Here is a 19,669-nt window from a genome sequence, read left to right as displayed (position 1 = left end):
CATTCCTCTGTACGACTTCGAAGAATCTGGCCACCGTTCTTTGATCACTCCACAGTTGGAGAAGAAGACCCTATCAGGAAGCTCAGGAGGCATCTGGTGAGTCCTCGAACCTCCTTTCTATCACCAGCTTCGAAATGTGTCAGCTATTCGCCCTTGTTCATCTGGTTGAATTCAGACTCTTTCCCCCCAGTCCTTTGCGTTCACTTTACTGACAGATATCTTGGTAAATCAGTGCGCAAACCAGCTTTGAAACGATTTTTCAGTTACCACATAACGGCAGCACGAAAGCCACCGAGTGACTTTACTCTAACTGATCGACATATCGATACCTTTATAGACACAACGAACGCCGTAGAGACAGATCTGCGGCTGTTCATCGAGAAAGTTAGTACGGTCATATTCAAGTGTCCTTGACCGCCGTTCCTCAGCTCGTCGCTGGGTCGGGTCATGGACATCACAACTATTTTGAACAGAAAAGGGTCTACTGCCGCTATTGCTGCAGAAGCACAATTTCAACAGCAATTTGTGCAACACCACAGCCTGGATCCTTCGTCGTCGCCCAAGATGAAGCCTGAGCCTGGAGTGTCTGAAGCTTCCGATCAACAAGTCCTGTCATATCCTCCGCACGCTCCGCTCAACCCTATGCCCAACATGGCCCAAGACATGCGGTATCCGCCTCATGGACAACCTAATAGTGGATTGCCGCTTCTGCAGAATCCTTACGTTCCTGGAAGTTATACGGGCAGTGCTCAAATTCCCAGTGGTGCAACGCCCCAAAGGGCAGACCCTCCGCCCAAGACTTTCCACTGCTCGACTTGTGGCAAGGGGTTCGCTCGGCGCAGTGACCTCGCTAGACATGGTAAGGTTTCATGGGAATACATGCAAAAAGTAAACATCCAGCCACTGACTCCATTCTAGAGCGAATTCACACAGGGATAAGACCGCACGCTTGCGATTGGCCCGGGTGTGGGAAACAATTCATTCAGCGTTCGGCTTTGACTGTGCACTCTCGCGTTCATACCGGAGAGAAGCCGCATATGTGCGAGAGATGCGGCAAGGTATGCAGACATACTTTAGTCAAAAGTCGATAAACAATTTACTGACTCGAATATCTTGACAGCCTTTCAGCGATTCGTCTTCCTTGGCCAGACACCGCAGAATACATTCTGGAAAACGGCCGTACAAGTGTCCATATGCGAACTGTCAGAAGACTTTCACTCGTCGCACTACCTTGACGCGTCATCAGAACCATCACACGGGAACCATTGAGGAGGCCGCCGCAGAGACGGAAGCCAACCTAAGACAGAACAAAGAGAGAGCAAGGGCACCTGGTGATGGGATTTTCTCTGAGCACGCCTCTGTTCACTCGACGCCTTCCCCTGCGCATCATCCTGTGTCCATTCCACCTCCCGGTGACCTCCCACCTCTGAACATGCCTCGTTCCGCTGGCGACTACTACATGGGCAACGGCTCTATCCCTCCTCACGTTCGCGGGGATTTCCCGCAGGCCAGCCCTCGCGCGTCGCCCACAGCCACGTCGCCGTCTCTCTCGAGCTTCAGCAGTGCGCCACACCCACGACCATCTATGACATCGCACCCCTCTGGCTACGCGCCCCCTCAGCCGCTTGAGCCGCCTGCTAATAGTGATCACCGGCCCAACAGCGTCAGTGGGAGTCCGCACATGACGAGTCTGGGCTGGGCCTCGCCGTCTCACGGTAGCATTCCGTCTCCTGGGTCTGTGAATGATTTCAACTACCCTGAGCCAAGTGGTCCAGCCTATCCCAGTTCCATGCCCCCGCACATGTACTTTCCCAACTCGACCATTAGGCGGCCGACGAGCACCGAACCTGAGAACTACGAACTAAAGCCGAGATTGGCGGACAACGGGTGGTCCACTCCCGTGTAGTGCGAGAATTCCTGCATCTGACAGCAGCCATCTACCGGGATTGGGTTCTGGTCTTATCGAATCAATTCCTTGCTGCGCAACGAAATGGCTCTTGCGCGGAATATCCACTTTTCCTTTGTTATTTGTCCCCATCTATCGTTTTCCCCTTGTACTCTTGGCAGAAGCTAAAGGGCGCTGCATCATCTTTTTACCCGTTTCGTCTTGTCTGGTTTCTACCCATATCCCTCATCATCTTCATCATCTTCATCATCACCACCACCACCACTATCATCACAATCATGCTTTTCCCCTTGCGGATGTTTCTTTTTTTTCTGTTTACGTTACCTTGCATTGATAAGGCCTTGCATAAGCGCGCTGGAAGGAGTCCGGACTAGCTCTGATTTGTTCCGGAGTTGGGTTGTTCTCTATTCGTTTCTTTCTGCTTAATGTGTGACACGACCAGGATGAAGCATCAATAGAGAGCTGGGACGGTTCATGGCTAGGTAGGACGGGGTTCGGAAATTCGGGTATCTGTTTTCTATCTGTGTTGTCATCCTCATTGCTGATTATCTCGTGTGCTTTCAATCTCCTTGCATCACCCCTATTCCTAATCTTGTCTGTGTTGCTGATACATTATTCCCCCTATCGCTCGTCTCATTTTTATCCTCGAATTTCCTTTGTACTTTTTCCTTTGTCAAACAATCAAACAGCAACCTTGTAAATGAGCATTACATAACTGTATGTATGATAGAATCAGTGAGCAGACTTATTAAATACCGAAGCTGCCGGATGGCTTTTGAGAGACGGAGATATAATAACAAGATCCTGGGCGCCATAATGAATCACAGCAGTGCTAAGAAATCGAATATATGGATGTAGGTCACGATGTCATGAGAAACCTGCACAATGTTGACTCGGAAAATTAGAAGTGAGACCACTAGGAATAATGCGTCCCAAGCCCAGTTGCATTCATATCAAACGCACCCTGCACAGGACACGAGCAGGTTGCCGGATTCGAAGCGCGAGAGAAAAGCATAGCGCCAAAGGAAGTGGAAGAGGCGTTCTTCTCGCGGGCTGAGAGGAGACCGAAGCGGAGGAAGACCTCGGAGGTTGTAACGACGATGGAGATGAGGATGAGGACGATGATGATCCAGGTTTGATCTAGTGCGGCTGATTAGTGAAAATGTCAGTCAGACGGATTAAGCAGTGTGAAGGACGCACGGGACGTTCTGTTATCGGCGATCGAGTCGGAGAGGATCTCTGCGAGGTCGAGGAAGACTCGGCATCGTTCGTTGAGGACTTGGATTCGGGGTTTGATCTCGAGATATTCGCGGACGGCGTTGTAGAGCGGGTAGAGGGTTGGTTCGCTCTCCCAGAAGAAGTTGGGTACATCGAGCATGTTGGATGCTATTGCGGATTGTGCTTGTCAGCCTGGGGGGCAATGATGTGGGTTGAAAGAGGAAAGGAACTGGGGCTTGGCTCCTAGTGGATGGACTTACAGAGATTGACTTCCACCCGGCTTTTGAAGAGCTTGCCTAGGATACGGAAGACTTCTTCGCGCTTCATGCCTAGCTTGCCTGTCATGGCGAGTCTGCGCGGGACGTCCTTCGCCTCGGCCATTTGGCGCGCCATGACTTCTTCAAAGAAGCAGAGCTTGGTGCTTTGGGCGATGCCGTGGCTGATGGCTAGTTTGATCATGTGGTCGCCGCTGCGCAGGGTGATCATGTCGTTGAATACCCGGGGTCGTGAGATCTCGGTCGAGTATTCGAAGTGGAATTCTTCTGTTTCAAAGTCCTCTTCGTCCAACGGCATGGTTGCCAGGGGTATGCGGGATCCTGTGGCAGAGGAGTTTGCAAACGCCAGATCGGCTAGGAGATCCTTTTCTTGTCTCTCTGTCAGGTTCCAGAAAACCACTACGCCGTAGCTGAAAACAAACATCTCCGCTACATCGTACGGTAGTCGTGAGGGCGCCGCTGAGGCGGGAGAGGCTTGGACGGGCTGATGGTCGGGGCCTGAGTCTCTGCTTGTATCCATCGTCGTTCCGCTTTCAGAATGATGAGAGTCCTCGTCGAACTTGTGGATCAAGGTGCCATCCAGCTCCGACGTTTCGCTAACATCGTGCGATGAACCGTGCCCTCGACGGCCACCGCCGACGGAATGCTCCTCTGCTTCCATGATATAGTCGTCGTGATGGTCGCGAAGCTCGTTTCTCTCAATTTCCTCATCCAAAAGGGATTTGCCTCCGGGTTTCTTCACCATCGGGCTGCTTCGCACGCGATAGCCCTCAAGACCAGGTAACAGCGGTAGATGGTATGCCGTATACAGACAATCATCGTACAGCTTAGTCCGTCCGCCATGTTTGTCCCTGACAAAAGCCGCCAACGAACTCATCTTGTAAGCCTGCGCCGTGCAATAAGCAGTAACACGCGCCAATTTCTCCGCCCGACGGGCCTTGGGTAGCCGCTCTGCGTAGCTTTTGGCCTTTTCCGGCGCAACTTTGCGTCGACGCAGTAACTCTTCTTCGGCCAGCAAAGGAGCAATGTCATTGTCGACGCCGAAATCATCACCGAGCCTCTTCTGTGTCAACAGTCTCTGTCGCAAAGAATCGGGATCCAGATTCCTCTCCTTGGCCAGTCTCTGCACGAACTCCTCGTCCACCTCGTCTTCTTCCTCGTCCTCATTCAGATCCCCCTCCACTCCCTCCGCTTCCGGCAGAAGCACAAGCTTCTCGCTGACTTTTGTCGTGCGCGGAGGTAAACGTGGTTGCGCGGCGAGTCGACCCATCGTTGCTGCGGTGTTGGCCAGCCGACTTCCGCTTCCGATGGGACCAGAGCCACCTGCACTACTTCCTGCACCGATCAATCCGCCAGTGGCAGATGCTAGACGAGAGCGTGGCCGTGGTTGTGTCGTGGTCGGGGTTGGAAAACGTTGTTGCATGGAGGGAACGTCGGAAGCGTATTGAAGGACGTTATCGACGGTGATAAAGCGTGTACCGGGGGCACGACGGGTAGTTTGAGGTTGTTGCTCGCGCGAGTCCGTGACCTATTACTCCGTACAATCCCTCCATTAGCATATTGTATAGAATAGGAAGGACCTAAAGTGCGAGGAAGGGAAAGCTCACCAGCACGTGGGGGCTCCTCTGGCCGGGCACTCGTCCACGGGCAGGAGACATGATCAAAGCAGATGTTCTTGCTTTTCTGTCGCAATATCCGACGCCGATGCCCAAAAGCCTCCTTGATTGTGTTTCCTCAAAGATGAGAGAGCACTCGCAGGTCCACGTAGTGCCTCAGGTTCTGGTCTCCGATTGCAATCAATCTTCTCCGAGACTTACCGAAACCCGGGCAAAGGAGATTCAAATCAACATAACTACAATCTCAGAGGAGTCAGCCAGTATCTGCACCGTGCTCTGCACTTGTATAGCAGCAAGATCAAAAAGCAATGAAATGAGCTGAACTAATCTCATAGTGATGCTCAAAACTCCGACCTTCAAAGCTTCACCTCACCCTCACCCACCGCCTATTGAACAAAACGGCCCTAAGCCTTTTCCAGACTCGCTGGAACAAAGAATGACGTCGTCGAGCCCTTACTTGGTGTACCTTACCAAAATTACCGTACTGGAACAGCGTAAGTAATACCTAGCAATACAGACAAATACCAATCCCGGACTTTTGGCGAGCCACGTGCGCTACGGTGGGGCTAGGCCCAGTACGGCTTAGTGGATTAGCTCTAGGTTGATCCGGGGTAATAGTAAGTTCCATGTTTCTCGTATTGGAATGGGACTAAGAGGCTGGGCTGGGCTCAACAGGCTGTGAAAGAGAGAGGCATTGTGGAGTACAGATGGCGTGGGACAATGAGGAATTTTTTCCAACCGAGAAAGACCATGTAAGATAGGATGATGACTGCATTGATTTAGAAGTGGAAAAAGAGTAATGAATCTGACGAACAATGATGGAAGTACTAGAGGGAGGGGTAATGGAAGGATCCCTGAATAACCCGTAGTTGGCAATCCCGAATTGGAACCGGCACAGATTAGATGCAGTAGTCCCAAGCCACAAAAAGTTCACTTCCATACTTCAGTCACTTTGGCGTCGAGTAGAAGCGCAAAGGAAAAGGACAGGAACCGCCAAAGAATAGCATCAAAAAATGGCCAAGAACTTCTTTACATCTGGGATATGACTTCATAATACTATTGGTTCTAACAATGGTGATTGTATTGGAGACCCGCGCCTTGCAGGATACTCCTTGCGTGACAACAATCCTCTATGTATCAATTACATGCATACGCTTCTGCAGCGCAATACGATAGGCTTCAATATGCAAATATACAGAAACAAAAATAAAAAGCAGAGGCTGGGGAAAGGAAATTATTATCACAAACGCCTCGAAGCAGGATCAAAAGGCTTGCTTCACTATGCTTCCATAATATAGGCATGCAAAAAAATGATGGAGTCTCGAATGTCAGACACCTGTATCTGAAATCCGTAACAATATTCAATCGATGCGCAAAGGGCTGCTCTGGCTCCGGGCCTTTAGAGATTATCCCGAAGCCGTCCGTGCTCGTCCCAGATTTCCTTCTTCATTCGTTGTAGACGAACATGCTGTCGTTGTAATCGCTCCAACTCCGCCCGCGGTGGGTCTGGATGCGAAGCCATGGAATCATGTAGTGCACGATACTTGGCGTAGTACTGCTTGAATTTCTGTGACTTTTCTCGTAATTGCTGACGCAGTAGCTCACGACTGAGAGGCGGCGAGGCGCTCCCAGTGCTGCCACTCGAAGTACTGACTGCTCGCCTCCGCTTGTGCTCTAGGTTGCTGGTTGTGCGGCCAGTCGTCTTGGACTGAACTGTAGATGGTCGGTCCGTCTCTGCCTTGCGCTTCAAAGGATTGACGGACTCCGTTGTCTTGGTAATTCCATTGGTCTTGATCGCTCCAGTCGACTGTTGACCGGAGTTGGTGACTTTGTTCGGTTTGGACAACTGCGTGATAAGAGGAGAGGACGAAGAGCTAGAGGTATTGTTTTGACTCGAAGAACGGCTGCGACTGTGGGCATCCGATGCATTGGCCGGAGGAGAGGATCCGAGCGGCGAGGGTTTTTGAGGTGATCTCTGGTTCGGTGCTCGTGTGGACGGCGGCCTCTTCGCAGCGACAGACTTGACGGCATGCTGAGAGGTTGATTCAGCCCTGGAAGGCGGAACTTCAGACTGATTCACCCTGGGCGTCGGCGCATGGGAGGAATCTCCGACTTTGCTCGGCGCAGTCTGTTTGGGTTTAGACTGGACCTTTGATTGCTCTGGCTTCGCCTTCTCTGGTGCTGGTGCTGGTGCCGGTACGGGTGCATCCGGCATGTCTGTGTCATCTTCGTCCGATTCCTGAACGAATTCAGCCGATTTGAATTTGCCGTCCGTCTTCGATGCTGGTTTCCGCTCCGCCTTCTTGGTGACCCGTCCCGTAAGTGTGCTATTTGTGGAATTCTTGCTCTTGGTAGGATTTGTTCGTTTCGTGGAAGAATCTTTGTCATTGGCTCGTTTCTTCGGAGCTGGCGTGCACGATTTGGGAGCCGCCTTCGGAGTCGGGCCATTGGCACTGGGCCTATCAGTCTCGTGACCGGTCGTGTCGCCATCCTTTCCATTATCATCAGATGCGTGCAGTTGAATTTTTGGAGTGAGGGCCTTTTTGATGGGCCCTGTCCGCAGGTCCAATCGCGACAAGCACTTGCCCTTGCCGCGTTCTTCTTTGGGGAGCAACATTTGCCACAGTTTATCCGAGCGGGATATCCGCATCCGATCAAACGCCGATATGGCGTTGTCGATGGCTTCCTGCCGCTCCTCCTGGGAAGGGTATGGGAAATTCCATACGTCCAGTTCTTTGTATGTTTTGTCCCTAAGATCGAACTTTTCGGGGTCGATCCGGTTTTCGATGCCATATTTCTGGGCCAGAGCTGAGCAGTCTTCAAGGGACGATCGCGTTTGGCGCGCAAGAAATTTGGCAGAGACAGCACGCACGGCGAGAAGATGAATGAAAGGTACTTTGAGGGCATCGAGGCGAATGCGGTCCTTATTTTTGGAGGAGGGTGCGGAGGTCGGAGTGAGCGGCGGCATCGGCGCCGGAGAGCGAGACACACCCAGGGCTGGGCTCGAGGATAAGGAACGGTTGGCGGCGTTCTTGAGGAGACGATCTTTCTCTATTTCCACTTTGGTTGTTGGCTTTCGAGCCAGGATGGCAGCCTCTCTACCTGTGCTGGACCTGAGATCACCCGCTCGCAGAGCCTTGACTTCATCAATGCTTGTAATCATATGTGTTTTCTTTGATTCCTTCCCTCTTTCGAAAGCATTCAGGCTCTGCTCAAGGTTAGCCAAAGCCTGATCGGTGGCCGCGGTGGCCTCTTTGGCCCGTTGAACCTCTAGCCTGTGACTCAGAACGCCTGCGAAGTATAGGTTCTCTTTGTCGGCGGAGCTAGCGGCGTAGACCTCGGATCGGTGAGTTTCGGGTGAGGAGTGGAATTGCTGCGTTTTGGAGCCATAGTACAGGGTCGGGTGTTTGCCTAATCGAATTCGAACCGTTTGATCATTCCGTAAGCTCTGTATGAGTTCGTCGTGAGTACTCTGAGCCAAATTCAGCCGCATGATCTGAGGGGGTTTGGTAGTGGCATTGTTTCCGGAGTTGTCTCTGAGTAGAGACAACCCGGTTTCGGGAACTTCGAGAGCAGGCATGGGGAATTGACAGAAAGTAAATTGATGGACGAAGGGTCGATACGTCCAAACTTCGGAGGCAGGAGAGGGATTGGTAGGGTGAGCGGTTGCGAGATCCGGAACAGAGACGGATGGCAGCGTGGAAGCTGCAGGTTAGCGGCCGAATGCAAGAAAGGACGAGGAAAGACGATACGCCATAGATCAAAGCGATGTTTGACAATGGAGAGAACAAAGGGGGATTTGCATGTCAAAGAACAAAGAGCAATCGAGAGTCACCAAAACTCATGGTAGAGGGAAGGGTTGGTGGTGAATTTGTAGCAGAGGAGAGCGGAGGAATGAGGTTCGGAGGAAGGAAGGGAAAGAGAGAGTGGAGGGAGGAGAGAACGATGAGATGGGACGATGCCAAATGAGCCAGGCTGAGCAACGAGTGTTTAGTTTAGTTAATTATTAGTTAGTTAGTTATTATTTAGGCGGACTTGAAGCGGAGGACAAGAGCGAGGAGAGAAAGAGAGCGAGGAGAAACACAGTCAATGAGTGGGGAGAGGAAGCGGTATCACTCAGGGTACCCTCTCTGGGCCAAGTTCGAGCCGGATGATAGTGTCAGGCCCGCTGAAGGTTAACCCAATCATTCATGAAGGTAGTGAATGAGGATGGAGTCCATAAAACTAGGTCATCATCATAATAAGCATGATGCCTCAACTATTATTATTAATTTGTAGAACAGCCTGACTCCTATTATTGTATTGTATTTTTGCTTTGAGTCGTCAGGCTTACAACATAGGTAGTTCTTTGTCAATTCCCTTCTCCTGCTGAGTATCTTTTCGATATGCTCTTTAGCCACCACCACAATGGGCTTTACGTCGTATGGAAACAAAAGGTGTGGCAAGTCGGGGCCAGACAACAAAGTCATCATCACGAGCGTTACGAAGTAGAGACAATGACTCTCATTGGATGCCTATGTTACTCAGATTTTCCTGGGCCGCATTGAACCTAAGGTACCTACAGAAGCAGGTGGCAGAGGTAGGTATATAACACATACTAAGTCTGTTGGAAGAATAATCAGAAGGGCAGACGCATGGGAATGATAATACCTCTTGTCTGATGATAGTAAATGGAAGGAATGGACATTGTAATAGCAGGATCACTAGTTCATGAATGGTGTACTGTACACGACTCCATTCAGTAATTGTGGGCTATGAGAAGATGGAACAGATGGAATCCTTTGAAGTGGTAAGGCAGTTTGGGTAGGCTTGTTGGTCAGCCTGGAGGTTTAGACATTTAGAAGGTTCTGTACAGAGGATAATCTGCGTAAGGTAAATATGCCATGGTATGTAATATATGGTATATACCATTCACAAGCTGTTCTGACGTCTGGAATAAAATGATCATGGATAGTGCATAGAATAGTTTCTGCTTTTCTTTGATGGTATAAATTATCCCTTTCGATTTTCCATAGTACCTAAACTCTTTTGTCTGAATATCTTTCACCCCCTTTATACTTCTATTTTGGTCCTTTTCTTTTGTCAGCATCAAAGTGGCTTTGATGCCTTGAAACAATGTGTTTAATGTAAATCTGTACTGCGTATGGATACGGAATACGGAGTACCTTACTGGATACCCACCATTCCCAACAGCGTAAAGCCGGGCCAAAAAATTACAGATGACGGAACTGCTGCTTGTCTGGACAACGCTACGGACGCTATCTTCCGATGCCCACTTGTGGCCCCCACCACGACCTGGATCAGTGGATGACAAGAATGGATCCACCATCTGCTCCAAATCCTCCAGTAACAATCTTTTATCCGTCCATCGATCCTTGATAGATCATTCTGTTCGTCATCTCAATTGATGCATATTAGTATATAGATTGCAGAGTATCTAGTAATGGAGTAGAGAAGATAATCTAGGTACGTTCTTCGTTCCGTTCTTCCAAACTTCTGACTAGTTGTCCCGTACACTGAGGAAAAGATGCGGAGCAAGGAGTACAGTATGTACAGTATGGCCATGCGGAACGAAGATAATTTGACTTCCATTAATTACTCTCGGCAAAGTGATACGAAAGCAGTTCGGGAGGGGAAACCAAGCAGAGAAACTTAATTAAATGAGGCAACATTACCTGAAGAACTCGCGCATTATTATGTCCTTCTGTGTACCTAAAGGATATTACCTAAGTAAGACAAGGGGAGATCGTTATTGTATCCAAGGAGAACTCAGTCCAGGCTTTCAGGACACTACGAGAAACCAAGAAATCCTCATTTGAGAAGTCAAGCAGTTACATCACTTGTGCTGCTGACAATGAACTCCTGACCTCTGTATGATCCCCGATTCTTCCTAGTTGAATACCAAAGGGTACCGCGATCAGCATCGAAGGGCTGGTTCAGCTTGATGGTACTCCGTAGATCACCCGTCCAGACCAACGGCGAGTCTCGATCTTTGCTCTCTCTCGCTGCTTTGTATTACTTGATAATACAGAGTACTACCCGCGCGATATCACTTCAAAAAAAAAGTCCAGGATGGAGAAATGGAATGCAAGGCAACTGTTACTGAGTAGTTTGGGGAGCGTGCTTTGACAGCCACAAAAATGTAATTCTTGCTTGTTCCCACTCAATTCCATTGACTGTTAACAGGATATAAATGTCATTGGACCACAACAAAAATGCACCTACATAAGGCAAGGTAGCGTGTATCAACCATATTGAAAATGATGATGATGTGCAATGATCTGATCCCCAATAGCCGGCCGGGATCTAACCAAAACAGACCAACCAGATGGTCGCTTTGCACTAGCAATTCCATTGGGTGGGAGGTGTCCCTTGACTTCCTGGCCATCCTGACTGTGACCACTAGCTACATCCTTCAGGTGGAACAGCAACAGCTTCTGAGGTTGTGAATGTTGTGAATAAATAATGGAGATTATCTACTACACTTAGCGTAGGTTGAAACAATTCACAATTATTAGGCCGGGCCACCCTGATGATTCCTTGGTGAAGGGATGGATGTATCTGCCATCATTATAATGAAGCGGTTAAGGCGCATAATATCAGCTGCGAGATGGACTTCTTGCTTAACAGTCATAACCAAATCATCATAGCTGCTTTTCCGTTACCACTAGATCTCAACCTAAGGGTTGGAATGACTGTGGCACCGAATCGGGCAACCAGAAAGGGAAAGGCAGTTGAAGTTGGAAGTGGGGGTCTGCCATCAGTATTTAGCACCTTGTAAGCTTACACATGACGGGAATGTAGTTGCAGGACACTCAGCAGGTTTCTAGTTACAATGATGGGGAATTCGATACGCTGTAGGGCCAGATTTAGGTACCATAGGTTCCTCCGTCTATTTTCATGCCAGTCAAGGAGGTTGGAAATCGTAATAGCTCCCTCGCCAGTAGTAGACAAAGTCTATCGGCGGGGAATGAACTACCAAGGTAAGGTACATGGCCCGAATCAGGTTTCTCCATGACAGTCTCAGCGATCGTCTTGCATGGAGTAACTCTGTCCATAGATACAGTCCAAAACATGTCACATCTTTGGCATGCTTTCTCCAGTGTGCCTTATCCTACGTAGCATAACAGACAACATTGCTCTTCGTGTTATCCATTTGCCAGGCAATCGTCCACGTGTCTTCGGCCTCAATCTCCGCAGTGACTTGGTCGGCTAGCAAAAAAAGCGTACAAGGAAAGAGAAAGAGATAGCTCAGCTCAATTTTGCCACTCCAATAGACTTAACTGCACGGTCAGACGTGATCTTCCACCTGTATGATTGTAGATAGAGGGGTAGACTATGTGATTCAAGTAGAAGATCAAAAAGAGAATTTACCGGAGTCCGTGGAGGGTGTACTGCAACCCTGAATTCGATATGTACCAACGACGCATCGGTATGGGTAGGCCCTCGTCAGGTCCATCGCTGAATTGCAGGAGAACCTCTGCTTCAATATGTCGGGTAGTTTGTATCCATGCTACATACCATGACTCGATTGGCTAACTTGATCTCCTACACCATCAACAAGGGAAGGTTATCTCCAGACTAAAGTGATGGCTGGCTGGGAAGTCGATCATTGGTGGGCCCTATGAGAATCAGGCACTCTGATCAAAGTCGACACATAAAAAACTTGATAGATACAAGTGCTGAATCTCATAATACCTAGAGCCATGATTTTGTGGCCTCTAAAGGAAGTGCCAACATATCTATGGCGAGATAATTTCTCGTACAGTAGTACCTCATGGTTGACAGAATACCATGAGACTGGGTAAGAAACCCGAATGCTTGAAGGGAGGTCCCACATTTTGTACACACTCCTGATTCATGAAATTCCTCACGCAGTGGTTCTGGAAACCAAGTGGCCCTGTGGTCTCCATATCAGTGTACTCCGACTCCTCCCATGAATGAACTATTTAGCTGCCCCTTTACCCCTGTCTCAACTCAATCCAACTCTCATACTATCTAATTAAGAAATTACAGGATCTTCTGCTTGTTTCCCGAAGTCCGACATCTAAAGTCGCTTCTAAAATTAACCATTAGTACTTCCTTGTACGTACTTCGAAATCCATGGCCGGGCCTGATCTGCAACCATTTCAAGGCTGAAGACACCCAAGCCTCAGTGCTGAATGCGCCTCGTTATTCTATCCTCGCTTGGTACTGTACTACCTTAGTACCTTGGTTGTTTACCATACCTAATCTGGATGCCTTAGCTTTTTCGCATGCATCGATCCCGCCCAAGTAAGAACCGTAAGAAACATGAAATAATCAGCCACAAAGGCGAGGCAGCTAGGTACTTAGTGCGAGTACTCCGAACATATTTGAGAATGGCGCAGCCGCGCTACGCTCCGACTACAGCTAGGTAAGGTACAGAGTTCTTCCATTGTTTCCGCGAATTTCGAGCCGTAACAAACAGAACAACTATCACAAACTCAGTCCAGACCTTGCAAGTAGTGTTGCTGCTATTGCCTCATTATCAATGGGCTCTGAGTGGTAACGATCAGTGCACAACATGCTTACCTACCCTACGAAGCAAACTCCCATGCCCAGATGTAGGTAACCTAAGTAGGGAGTACCTAGGTACTGACATCTGTAAGGTACCTTACCTCTAAATACCTATCTACCTAGACTCAGGTAACTTACCTGTCTTTGAAATACCAGTACCTACATACAAGGGCTCCTAGATACACCCCATCCGACGGGCAAAAGCACTTTAGCAGTCCAGGTAGGTAAGGTACTCTCTGTAGGGGCTGGGCTATAAGTACTACTACCGAGCATCGCCCAGGTAACAAGCCGCAGGGCAGTCGAAAGCCAGCCATTGTCCAGAGTACCCAGTTTAGTTTGGTATGTTCAGCCCAAAGGCGGTTTTCGTCTTCCCCGCGAACCCAACTGCAACCCTTCGAGCGAATCATTTCCATATGGCTCTCACCAACACTGTAAGAAGTCTATGATCTGTGGGGATTGGTCGCGCAGGCAAGTCAGTGCATGTAGCAGTATATGGCCATGGTGTACAGGTGCTACAAGCGAAATTGGAAATAAGGGACGGAGCCAATCGCAACAGAGTTCTTAAAGCAATCGCAAATGCTCTACGCTACCTAGCTCTTGAGGTAACGCTCTCAGAAGCATGCTTGTGCGACCAACTCTGTTGTACGTTGATAGTGCTAGCTCAGGCTAACATACGCAAGAACAGAACAACAAAATAGAACTCATCCAATTTAGACCTTCAAGACGAATCATGCTCAAGAATATGCTAATATAACAGACATGGATATCAGTACAGTAGGGCTGGGCCCTGTAGATTTTTGTATCTCATTTTCACATACTCAGTCGCCTAGCTCAACCTTTAGCCGGTAACCTTGAAGATGGCCTCGGCCAGTCTCTTGACGTTGCCCGAGGTGATACCAGCGACCGAGATACGACCGTCCTTGGTAGCGTAAACGGAGTGCTAGGGTCATGTCAGTGAGTTGGGTCACTTTAGCAGATCCCATGGATGCTTACCTCCTTGGCCAGAGCTTCCATCTGCTCGGGCTTCAGGCCAGTGTAGGCGAACATGCCAATCTATCACAAATCAGCATTGCTTAATCTGGCAAACATGAGAACAGCTTTCTCACCTGGCTGGTGATGTGAGACCAGTCGTGCTTGCTGCCAAGGTCCTCCAGGTTCTTCTTGAGGAGAGCACGCATCTCAATGATACGGTCAGCCATGCCCTTGACCTCACCCAGCCACTGCTGGTTGAGCTCGGGGTCGTTCATAATGGTAGAGGCGATGCGGGCACCGTGCACGGGAGGGTTGGAATAGAAGGGACGGATGAGGATCTTGACCTGCGAGTCGACACGCTTCTTCTCCTCGGCAGATTCACAGACGAGAGAGAAAGCACCAACACGTTCGCCGTAGAGACCCTGTTGGTTTAAAATGGTCAGTCTCTGAACTGCTTTCATGAGGTTGACGGCCCTAGCTTACCATGTTCTTGGCGAAACTCTGGCACAGAGCAATGCTGTGACCCTCCTTGACGAAGTGTCTAGGGGCGAAAGCATCACGGTCCGCGTTACCACTGGCAAAGCCCTGGTAGGCCATATCGAAGAAAGCAAAATGACCCTTCTCCTTCATGACATCGCTAATCTGGCGCCACTGGTCCTGGGTGGGATCAACACCGGTGGGATTGTGAGCACAGGCGTGCAGCAGAATGATGCTGTTGTTGGGAGCGGCCTTGATGTCGGCGATGAGGCCCTCGAAGTCAAGGCCAATAGTGTCCTTGTTGTAGTAACGGTAGGACGCAACCTCCATTCCGGAGTCCTTGAAGACGGCGGCATGGTTGGCCCAGCTGGGGGTGGGAAGGTAGATCTTCTTAGCGTGAGGGTAGAAGCGCTGCAGGAAAGCTCCTCCGATTCTGAGAGCACCGGTACCGGAAATGGTCTGAGTGATGACGAGACGGTCCTCCTTGATGACGGCAGAGTCGCTGCCATAGGCCAGCTCCGCAGCAGCCTTGGTGAAGGAAGGAATACCAGTGATACCAGCGTATTCTTTGTCGAGACGCGACGCAACGACCTTGTCTTCGGCAGCGCGAACCGAGGGCAGAACGTAAGGCTTGCCCTTGTCATCACCTGTTCATTCCGATTACAGAAAATCAGTCGTTGCATGAAACAATTGGCAACAATTAAGCCATCGAGAAAGTTTGAGCGATTCAAGACACGAATAATACGTACGGTAAGCGCCAACACCAAGGTTGATCTTCTCCTTGAAGGTATCGGCCTTGAATGCCTCGGTGATACCAAGGATAGCGTCCTGGAATCATCCCATTACGTTAACAATGACCCACCGACCGACTTTCCAGATAATAGAGTGTATTACCGGGGGACCCTGAGGAACATTGGACCAGGCAGAGGCATGTCTAGCACCGACGACCACGGTGCGCATGCTTGCCTCACGGGAAGCAGCCTGACGGCTGGCGACTCTGAGAGTGGACAACATTGCGATGTCAAGGGCGCTAATTCCAGAGATCTAAGAAAAAGTGTAATTAGAAGCTCAAGAGGTCCTCGAGGGAGAAGTAGTGGAAGGATCAAGGAGAGAAGTAGGAGAGAAGAGAGGAAAGGTCAAAAAAAGGACACCGATTGGAGATCAATCCTAATAAGAGTCGAGAGCAGCAGATCCGAGTCGGAGATACAGCGTGTGAGTTTGTGTATTTTTTTGACTCATGTGAATAACCATAGGGAAATTCCGGGGAGAAAAGCGGCCGATTCGGATTGGTCACTCTCTCCGCATCGCGGTTAAATTGGGTCCTGCTTGAGGTACTTTGCTACCTAGGCTCTCCGGTAGAGACCTTCCTGTCTAAAGGCTCTGAGAGTCCTAAACATGGCTATGAAGAGGAATAAACACAGCGGGTTGTATTTAATTATTTCCATGAAAGTGTCGGATATTCAAGTATTATTGTTGTCTGATCTGTTACTGCACACCATACGAAGTACCAACGCCGATCACGTGACCTAATATCCTTGTTCGAGACAAGGGACCGAATGCTATATCGAAAAAAAGCAGTCTTGGATACTCTCGGGTCAGCCGGAGGTTTCGTAGATCCTTCTAACATGAGCCTTGATGACAGTAGCAAAATGGCAATCTCTTGATGCCGAAGTGTCAATGGAATAATCATCAATCATGGTGCCATCTCCTCAGCTCAGTTCCGGCGCCCGCCTTCCGGTGAACTGATTGAGCATGTCGGCCCACTGTCTAGAGCCTGAGGCACTATTTGACTGCCTAGACCTGCCTGTGTTTCCCCTCACGAGAATTGGGGTAAATGGAGTTGCTCGCCATAGATAGGCCTTAGAAAACTTACAACTGGTGTCTACAGAGTAGGTAGCGGTATACGTTGTTTTGCGACATACTCCGCTACGGGTGGGATTATTTCCTTTTTCAGAACATACTTCCACTTCTACGGCGTACGCAGGTCAAATGGTCAATAGCTAGAGCAGCAGGGAGGACCGCCGAACTGCTGTCGATGGTCGGTTAAATTTCGCTCCAAACGCCAGACTGTCAATCTCGATGCTGCACTACTACTAAGGAGATCCAGATTCATCTAGATAATAATGGCCGAGTCCGGTTGACACCTGTAAGCTGAGCTATATGATATTGCAAGTGCCTACGTATTCGTTCCATGACAAACGTGTTACACCAGCGTTGATATAATCGCTTTAAACACCTTAAATGTATTGAAGCAATGAACCATAACTCCCAAAACCGAGCAAATCATGGCGTACAAGGAGTCCATTTGATTATATGGACCTCATGGTATATTCAGGTGGCCTATCGATGCTAGACCCAACCATCATCATTAAATATGCATGACACGAAAAAGTGGGCGAGTCTCCGAGATATCATCCCAATCTCACACCAGCCTGACGGTTTTTCCGAGCCGTGGCTCCCATAGCATTATTCATACCTGTGTGTTGACTGCTGTCCAAAGCGCTCATGGCCTCACGTTTCTTCTCCTCTTCGATCTTCTTCAACCGTTTCTCAGTCTTCATCCTGCCACTGCCCTTGCCGTGAAACTGGTGACTAAGATGCTTGAAAGCTTCCTTTTGGTTCATCAAGCGACCAAATTCGTCAACGTACTTGAGCTGTACGTCGGGCTTGTATTCCCGGTTGAAGACTTCCGCCATGTGTCGTGCATCTTGCTGGTCACGTTGCTTGTTCTCCCACCGCGCGTGCTCTTCACGCTCGCGGGCCGACATCCGATCGAGTTTACCGGAGGCTCGGTCGCGTTCACGCTGTTGCCGAGCGCGTTTCTCGGCCTCCGTTTCAAGGTGAGTCTTCTCTTGCAGGAAACGCTGACGATCCCGCAGGAGCGCGTTGTGCTCAACAGCATCGGAGGGTTTGACCAGTCCGCGTTGCTTGAGCATATTCAATGTGGCACCAAGCCCTTGATCCAATGTAGTTTCTTCCTCCAGTCCGGTTCCGGAGATTTGCTGGAGCTGAGATTCTTCCCTTTTAATGCGTTCCTTGAGGTCCTCTTCGTCTTCAATATCATTGTACGAACGCTCCATATCCACGTCAGCGTCATCCTCGACTGGTTCTTCCTTGACACTCTCGGCAGGCGTCGTTGTTCGTCGTCTCTCGCGGCGCTCTGGAAGGGTCGGCTTCTGAAGATTGGAAACAAATTCTGATGTCTCATCTATGACCAAGCCAGGCTCTTCCGTCTCTTCATCCTTTGCCTCCATTGGCGTTTGCGATTCCTCCTCTCTGAGCTGTCGTGCGATATCCTCGGGTCGCACTTTCTGTCGCTTTTTGAACGCGGCCCGTCTCTGGCGTGTGAGAGAGGCTTGTAAATCGTCATCATCGACAAAGGATACGTTCTCGCGGCTCTCCCATTTTCGGGGAGCCGGCACGGGCTCTCCGTTGCTGGCATCGACATCCATAGCCCCGTTCTGTGTCGACTCAGTTGTAGGAAAGATATCATCTTCGTCAATCACTCTCTGTCTGGTTGTCTTGGCCTTCTTCTTCTTCGGCTTCTTGATCTTAATCTCGCTCACGTCCATGTAATCAGAAACCGGAGTCGTCTCGATTGCACCAAGATCGAGGCTGACAAGATTCTGCTTGAGCTTGTCAGATACCTCTTGTCGCTTAGCCTCTCGTTCTTCGACTGTAAACCCTTGAGCGTCAAGCGTGAAGCGTTTCCGCTTCTTGCCTTCAATCTCTTCGTCATACTGAGCGAGTATTCCGGTGTTCTCTTCGGTGGGATCGTAGACGGGTTTCCGCTTTTTCAATTCCAGCCTCTCCGCCACCTTCTCCTTTTCCCTCAGATTGAGGTTCTCCAGTTCATCGCCCTCCTCCTCGTTCTCATCGATAGTCGTATCTTTGAGCGTAAGAATGTGTTCTTCTCCTTCTTCAAAATCGCCCACCTCGTGCCCAACTTTCAGCCCAGCCAGATCCGCCGTGGCGTATTCCGCAGCACGTTCACGTTCCTCTAGTTCTTGAGCGAGTTTGAGGGCGCGTTCCTTTTCGATCTTCTTCTGTCGCTTCTTCGCCTGCAGCAACCAGCTCTTCGTATCCATATCCACATCGCCAGACTCTCCTAGTGTAGGGCCTTCGAGCATTCGATCGCGTTGAGCAGCGTCACGAGCCCTCTTGATCGCAGCATTTTTAGCCTCTCGTCTCCGCTTCGCCTCGGCCTCATCTTGAAGTTGCTTCCAGTTCTCCGAGGCAAGCGCTTGTCGCGATTCAAGAGTGCTTCCGGGTTCATCTTCTTCGGATGCAGAGCCCTCTCTTGTTTCTTTAAACACCGGACCGGAGGTGGCGTCAGCACCAGGGACGGGGAGGGGTTTGAGCCCAAGGGCAACTCGGATTTTATTGTTCTGCTCAATGGAAAGAGCGTCCGCCATCTTGGGCGATTGAAAAACCAAGTTGAATCTGAGTCGACCAGTGGAAGCGTGTTGGTGATATCAGGTCTCGCAGATTGGCGTGGATGGTCGGCTTCACTGTTGATAGATTGCCTCCATCTCAGGCCTTGAGTTCCATTGCCATTACATAATCGCGTCCAGTCTCGGTAAGGCTTAGCGCACCAGAACCTTAGCGCGCACTTGGCGCCAACATAAAAAGCCGGATTTTTTTCAAGGCCTCCATTTTCTTTTTCT

At 49.7% G+C, this 19,669-nt stretch overlaps 5 protein-coding genes across 5 annotated transcripts; 1 reads left to right on the top strand and 4 right to left on the bottom strand.

Annotated features, from left to right (window-relative positions):
- Nucleotides 1-447: 447 nt before the first annotated feature.
- On the top strand, nt 448-1,906 carry CDV56_106384 (putative C2H2 finger domain protein; the record flags this gene model as incomplete). Its single annotated transcript, XM_026760003.1, has 3 exons — nt 448-859; nt 919-1,058; nt 1,121-1,906. The coding sequence occupies 3 exons, from the start codon at nt 448-450 to the stop codon at nt 1,904-1,906; spliced, it is 1,338 nt and encodes a 445-aa protein (XP_026612608.1).
- Nucleotides 1,907-2,822: 916 nt separating this feature from the next.
- On the bottom strand, nt 2,823-5,057 carry CDV56_106185 (RMD1 family protein; the record flags this gene model as incomplete). The annotated part of the gene is made up of 4 exons (XM_026759804.1): nt 2,823-3,055; nt 3,107-3,292; nt 3,385-4,927; nt 5,007-5,057. 4 exons carry the CDS (start codon nt 5,055-5,057, stop codon nt 2,823-2,825), a joined length of 2,013 nt encoding a protein of 670 aa, XP_026612607.1.
- Nucleotides 5,058-6,414: 1,357 nt separating this feature from the next.
- On the bottom strand, nt 6,415-8,595 carry CDV56_105950 (uncharacterized protein; the record flags this gene model as incomplete). The annotated part of the gene is made up of 1 exon (XM_026759569.1): nt 6,415-8,595. One exon carries the CDS (start codon nt 8,593-8,595, stop codon nt 6,415-6,417), a length of 2,181 nt encoding a protein of 726 aa, XP_026612606.1.
- Nucleotides 8,596-14,391: 5,796 nt separating this feature from the next.
- On the bottom strand, nt 14,392-16,016 carry GOT2 (putative aspartate aminotransferase; the record flags this gene model as incomplete). The annotated part of the gene is made up of 6 exons (XM_026759025.1): nt 14,392-14,493; nt 14,547-14,606; nt 14,660-14,947; nt 15,009-15,649; nt 15,752-15,830; nt 15,897-16,016. 6 exons carry the CDS (start codon nt 16,014-16,016, stop codon nt 14,392-14,394), a joined length of 1,290 nt encoding a protein of 429 aa, XP_026612605.1.
- A 1,397-nt stretch (nt 16,017-17,413) lies between these two features.
- Nucleotides 17,414-19,417, bottom strand: CDV56_105126 (U4/U6-U5 snRNP complex subunit SNU66; the record flags this gene model as incomplete). The annotated part of the gene is made up of 1 exon (XM_026758745.1): nt 17,414-19,417. One exon carries the CDS (start codon nt 19,415-19,417, stop codon nt 17,414-17,416), a length of 2,004 nt encoding a protein of 667 aa, XP_026612604.1.
- Between the last annotated feature and the right edge of the window lie 252 nt (nt 19,418-19,669).

The sequence above is a fragment of the Aspergillus thermomutatus genome, assembly GCF_002237265.1.
Source record: "Aspergillus thermomutatus strain HMR AF 39 chromosome Unknown NODE_165, whole genome shotgun sequence".
NCBI classification, from domain to species: Eukaryota; Fungi; Ascomycota; class Eurotiomycetes; order Eurotiales; family Aspergillaceae; genus Aspergillus; species Aspergillus thermomutatus.
This window is presented reverse-complemented; position numbering and strand designations above follow the sequence as displayed.